This window comes from Sinocyclocheilus anshuiensis, unplaced genomic scaffold (assembly GCF_001515605.1).
Source record: "Sinocyclocheilus anshuiensis isolate Anshui unplaced genomic scaffold, SAMN03320099.WGS_v1.1 scaffold775, whole genome shotgun sequence".
NCBI lineage: Eukaryota > Metazoa > Chordata > Actinopteri > Cypriniformes > Cyprinidae > Sinocyclocheilus > Sinocyclocheilus anshuiensis.
This window is the reverse complement of record NW_015552614.1, coordinates 1,169,568-1,175,988: the sequence shown is the minus strand read 5'-3', so window position 1 is coordinate 1,175,988 and position 6,421 is coordinate 1,169,568. Positions and strand designations below refer to the sequence as shown.

Genomic DNA, 6,421 nt, shown 5'->3' with positions numbered 1-6,421 from the left:
TTTTTTTTTTTTTTCTGACATGTTGGTGTTATATCTTTCACTTGGATGTTATAAGTTGCACTGAGTAAATACAGCTGGATAAAACAAAAACTGTGTCTGTCTTCATTTGAGGCTGCAAAGCAACAAAATGTGATTATTTTAAAGGGGAGTGTTTTTTTTCTATACCCAGTATATGCATTCTTTCAAAATAAGGACAAAAGAGGGCAATTATGTAGGTGTTTGCTGCTCAAATTGAATTATGCTAAGATATTCAAATGTGTGCGGCACTCTAACAAGCTGTCTGCATTAATATGTCCTGAATTTTTACTAACCGTCTCTTGATCTCAGTGAGCTGGTTGGACACTTTGGCCCAGCGGGAGTTGATAGAGGCAAGCTGCTGTTTAATGTGGTCCCTGTTGTCCTTACTGCACTGTGGAGTCAGATCTGTCCCAAGAGCATTGAGCCCCTTCACTGCTGCTTCCTGTTTCTCCAAACCCCCCTGGAGCTCCTGGGAAAGTAGAATGTCGCAGTATGGATGGTCTGAAACTAATCTAACATGACACTGCCTACAAAAATCTGGTATCACTTTCTATGAAACCTGTATATAATGATTTATTATTGTTAATTATTTTTAGGAGTAATCCACCCAAAACTGAGAATTCTGTGATTATTTCTTCAACCTCATATTGTTCCAAACCTGTATGACTAATTCAGTGAAACATTAAAGAAGATATTTTAAAGATTGTTGGTAACCAAACAGTTTCGGTTTCCATTGATTTCCATGAGATGAACAAAAAATACGATAGAAGTCAATGAGAACCGAGACTGTTAAGTTACCAACATTCTTCAAAATATTTTCTTTTGTCTTTTTAGGTTTGGACACGAGGGTGAGTAAGAGAGTAAGCAGAATTTTCATTTTCCAGTGGACTATCCCTTAAACAGTAGTCTTAATATATTATACTCAATCCAATTTGTTATATATTACTTTATATTTAAATAATACAATCGTAGCCACAGATTAAATTTATGATTACCTTGAGGTAGTCTCTATTATTTATGGGGTCTTGTTCATACTTCACTATCGTCCTCTCAGCATCTGTGAGCCAAATGTCAAGCGTTTTATGCTCCTCACTGAATTTCTTGGATTTTTCAAGGCGTCTGGACAGCAGCACAAGTAGACAAACAGAACATTGTGAGTCAGAGAGTAAAGAGAGAGAATTTACTGAAAATAAAAATCAATATTTTGATTTAAACTGCAAAATCTATTGAAATAAAAGTTAATTTAAACATTATTTAGTTATAAAGAACTCAAAAACACTTCTGTGGTTTATTTTGTTAATATTTAAGCTAGACTAATTAACAGCTCATTTAGAATGACTCCTCTACTCTTATGACTAGTATATTGCATAGATATTCTTTATTTTTAAATACTTAGCTGTTTTAAGACTGTTAGCAATCAAGTATTTGAAATTATTTAAAATACTTAAATACATTTTAAATACTTAATCTGTTAGCAAAAGTTTTTTTAACTTTCAAATGTTGTTTCCGTTAACTGAAATAAAATAAAATATAAATATTAAAAAAACTTAACTCAAATTAAAAATGTTGCCTTTGCAACTAAATGAAATAAGTTGAAGTACTAAAATTGAAATAAAAGCTTAACATAAATATAAAAAATGATAATGACAAAAGCACACAACAAAATTACTAAAACTAAAATGAAGACTGAATATATAAAAATAAAAGGCAATGCAAAATATTAATAAATACTATAATAATATATAAATAATACTAAAATAACACTAGTTAGTCAAGTCAATTTATACATCATATTCTTCTGCATGCACATGCATTTAATCATATTCATGCAAGTACAGTGCATTTAACACAATGTTAGTATAACCTTCAAACACCTCTAAACACCTCTCTTATTTAATTACACACTATTTCCCTATTGACTTCTTTAAGTGGCAAGGCACACTTCAACAATGTGATGTTATTCATCCTTACGTGAATCTGTCATGATAGAGCTTTTTAAGGTTTTCCCAGTTGGTTCTGAGCAGCTGGACCAGTAAACTGTCCTCTGGAAGAGAGGCACCCCTGCCCAGAGCCTCCATCACTGGACTCTCCAGTTTATCCAGATTAACTTTAACTTCCTAGATCACATGTAACACAACTGATGAAAGCATTTACATTAGTTTTACTGCTGTTTTGGTGGTGGGAGTATAACAAATTGTGTTCATGTACAGCTCATGAGTAAATCAATAATAGATCGAATAAGCTCATGGATATAAAAAAAATTATTTGTAGAAATGAGACATGGTTTATGATATAACCTTGAGGCACTTCTCTTGGTGGTAAACGTTGATGAATGCTGTAGACCAGCACTCAGGAGAGTTCAGCAGAGCTTCGTTTTCAGCGATAAACTGCAGCAAGAACTGCAGCTCCTGAACATACAAGGATGGAGAACAAATGTGTCTCGTTCAATTTGCTCATTTTACTCTGATAAAAAAATTTTAAAAAACAGGTTGTTTTTTACAAAAAAAAAAAAAAAACTTCACACACTCTGAATAAAACTCGATTGTTTTTTAATCCCTCGTTAAATCAATAAACCATGAGATGCTGTGCATTACAGTGATTTCACCACAGGAATTTTTCCCCATTACTTTAATATTTTTATATAAAATATGCATTTTCAATATTTACTTTCTTTGTTCTACTATTGACTTTAAAATCTTTTTTTTTTATTATAATTTTTTTATATAGGAGTCAAAACTACAGTGCAAAATGATGAAGGTACGCTGACTTGCTATTGCTTTCACAATAAATTTGTAAAGCCAACATCTATTAACTTGTTTTTACCACTAAAAGCACACTTACACTCTTGTGGCGCACTTGAGTGAAATTAACGTCCAGCTCCGCCCAGCGTTTATTGACCGGGAGGAGGCGGGGCTCCACAAGCTTGGCAGCTCCACCCTCTGAAAGCACACGGCCCAGTCCACGCAAGTCCTCCAACTTCGGACGCTGCTGTTCAATCTCAGTACCAACTGCCTGATGGAGAACATACATCAATTTTTTTTTTTTCAGGTCTTGAAATATTCTTAAGAAGGAAGCAAAGGGACCCAAAAGACACAAGTAAGTCCCTTTATACTGTTAAAAACATCCCTGGTGGGTTGAAGCAGCTAAAATATAAGAATATAAATAATAATTAAGACTGCTAGTGCACACAGTAAAGAAACTTTCACTCTCACTTTCACTCTCGGCTCCTCGGGGGGATCTGGAAGCTCTGCAAGGTTCTTCTCAATTTTGTCCAGCCACTGCATCATGTCATCTGTTTTCTTACAGAACTGGTACCACTGCGGGGCAAGAGCAAGAGCCTTCTTCTTTCTCAGGGCTCTCAGATTCTATGAACGCAGAATGAAAATATTAAGACTCATTACATACAGTCATATATCAAAAACAATGAATGATAAGTATATGATTATATCACTAAGCAAAACATGATTTACCTAAGTTTAACATGACTGGCTAATTTTAAATTTGGCTAATAAACTAATTCCATCCTAGACCTTAGTTTTGACCATGTTTCTAACCTACCATAACCGAAGCATGACCTCATTCTTATTCCAGTTTTGACCTTGTCTCTGACCTGAATAATAATACAGGAGTTCAACCTTACACTGACCTGACCAACTGACTTTACTAGTGCAGAGTTTCATTTATATTATTTCAGTAATGGTAATTGGTTTCGGGAGTAATAAAGGATTTTGATCCAGGAACATATCCGATATCCTACATAAAATCCCACTCAGTAAAGAAAGTACTTGTTTTCATAGAATAAATAAAATAAATCATTGTCAAATTGTTTTAAGTATAAACCTCGTTCAATTTTGATAGATTTATGCTTAAAGGGGTCCTATTATGCTTTTTCACTTTTTCAACTTTAGTTAATCTGTAATGTTGCTGTTTGAGCATAAAAAAGATCTGCAAAGTTACAAAGCTCAAAGTCCAATTCAAAAGGAGATATTTTATTTAACAGAAATCACTTTTCAAAAACTACAACGAACGACTCGTTTGGACTACAACTGTTCTAGTACACCCCCAAAACAAAATCAAGACTTTGTAAAAGAGCATAATAGGACCCCTTTAAAGCAAGAATTTTTTATTTATTTTTTTTATGTATGACCAACCTAACAACTAACTGCTTTCACATTACCGCAAAAAATGACATAGTATGGACAGTTAGATATTTGATGCAGGTGTCCTTGGTTTTTTCTTAAAGAAAACATTCAAATTCAATGATGCGTCATGAGCCTAATGCCAAGAGCTTGTAAATGCTTTCCCATGGCCTTAATTTCAAATAAAATGTGTACTTGTCGCATCAGCAAGCAAAACAATTACCTTTAGAGTGTCATATTTGTCATGAAGAAGATTGTGTTTCTCACGAACGGCCTCTCTTTTCTCCCTGCTAGGAGCTCTCTTGAGGAGATTTTCTCCTTTTAAGAACAGTTCATTTAGAGCATCCTCATCTATGCCCTGTGAAAGAAAAGGAAGACAAAAATATAAAATTATGTTAGAAACGCTGTCAAATCTATCTATCTATTTATCTGTCTGTCTGTCTGTCAGTCTATCTATCCATCCATCCAGGGCCGTTTCTAGGCAGAGCAATGCAATGATGTACTGTGCCAGCATTTGTTACCCACGAACCAGACCCATTCCCTGAAACTCATTATGTTTCTTGTCATGAGATCTTTACAATGAAGCTCGGAGGCTGTTTCAGCCTTTTGCTGCCCGTGCGGTTCCAGTGACTAAAATTAATTTTAGCCAAAGAAACAGCTGAGAGTATTTTCTTACCGCATCCTCCAGGAAATCTTCCTCTTTTAGACTTTCACCTAATTTAATCTCCTCGTCCAGCACCTGGAGCCATATATTAGCCTGTCTGTGGTACTCATCTAACTCTTGAGACGAGGCCTGCAAGAAAATATGATCAAATATATAAAAATCCAATTATATACCCCCCAAAAAAATCTATTTTCTAAGTGGGATAATAAGACAATGTCTCTGAAGAATTTAAGGATCAACAAAGAAAAGCGAAACCAGACAGCTCACCATGGTTCTATATATGTGTTTTATCTCTATGTATACATTTATCAGTTATACAGCTTTTCATAACAGTACCTGTCCCGTTAAAATCCTCTTTGCGACGATGTCAAAGCGTCGACTGAGCTGTTCTAGCTTTGGTTTCACTTGAGCTTTACAATGTTCCCCTCTGTTCTTTACAAGGTCCTCTGCCAGAACCTGCACTGCTTCAACCTTCCCCTTCATCTCCTCCAGCTCCATCCGCAAACCCTGGACATTCAAAGAACACATCAATTGTGTGTGCATTTTGAATATACACCAAAAAATAAATAAAAAATTAAATCAAGGCCTATCCTACAAGGCCTATCTTGTTTCACTCAAAAATGCATTCAAAATTATCCATCATACATGTGTACATGTAAAACTTCTAAAACTTCAAAATACACCAAATTAAAATCTACTGATGTAAATATTTTGGGAGTAAGTTGTAAAAGATATATATTTACTTTGTAAATGATAACAGAAATTATGTTCAATAATACTAAAACACTTTTTTTTTTTTGTCCGTCTGTCTGTTTTGTTCTCCCTAATGGCCTAATCTAAAGTTTTATTTGCTGCAAATTGCTTCCAATTAATGAGCCATCAAAACATTATTGTCATAGAAGTGATGGATAACTGTTTATTTAATTTGATGGAAAAGTATGGCTGCATAAAACAAAATCTAGTCCTCAATAATGGAGAACAGTTGGTTGTCAAGTGGAACAGCTCACTGTGAGTGTCTGATATTGTGCTAGTGAAGACCTGTATAACGTGCTCAACGCAGCCCTGGCTGTCCATCTCGTCCAGCATTTCTTCAGCACGATCCATCCAGGTGTTGATCTGAGAAATGTTCTGCTCAAATGTTTTCATTTGACTCTGGTAATCCTGGATGACAGATGGAGAGTTACGTTTACATTCGGCTTCAGTGGTTAGCACAAGGAAATTTGTTCAGGAACAGGGTTTTGAAATTTCATGTTACATTAAATTAATAGTTCACCCAGAAAATGAACATTCTGTCATTAGTTACTCACTGTCGTGTTGTTCCAAATCTGTATGACTTTCTTTCTGTTGCTGAACACAAAAAACAACATTTGAAGATTGTTTTTCATGCCCTTTTCAATAACAGCTATAGTGAAATATAGTGCAAAGTCACATGGACCACTTTCATGATCCTTTTATGATGCTTTTGCAACAAAATTCCATCTTACGACTTCATAAGACTCAGTGTATGAGATGCACTGATCAGTTTAATGACACTCTTATGTCCATTATGAAGCATGAAAAAGTCTCTCTTCAACTGAATGGGAAAAAAATGAAAAGTGAA

At 34.8% G+C, this 6,421-nt stretch overlaps 1 protein-coding gene across 1 annotated transcript in view; it reads right to left on the bottom strand.

The window, feature by feature from the left end:
* LOC107665951 (dystrophin-like) overlaps window positions 1-6,421 on the bottom strand; it is a 127,385-nt gene that overhangs the window by 67,681 nt on the left and 53,283 nt on the right. The window contains exons 37-46 of the mRNA XM_016457021.1: window positions 5,860-5,982; window positions 5,158-5,328; window positions 4,834-4,950; window positions 4,381-4,515; window positions 3,231-3,383; window positions 2,860-3,030; window positions 2,316-2,426; window positions 1,990-2,135; window positions 1,014-1,137; window positions 312-487 (exon numbers count right to left, since the gene is read on the bottom strand). Of these exons, the coding sequence (XP_016312507.1) occupies window positions 312-487; window positions 1,014-1,137; window positions 1,990-2,135; window positions 2,316-2,426; window positions 2,860-3,030; window positions 3,231-3,383; window positions 4,381-4,515; window positions 4,834-4,950; window positions 5,158-5,328; window positions 5,860-5,982 (1,427 nt within the window). The remainder of the gene's footprint in view (window positions 1-311; window positions 488-1,013; window positions 1,138-1,989; window positions 2,136-2,315; window positions 2,427-2,859; window positions 3,031-3,230; window positions 3,384-4,380; window positions 4,516-4,833; window positions 4,951-5,157; window positions 5,329-5,859; window positions 5,983-6,421) is intronic.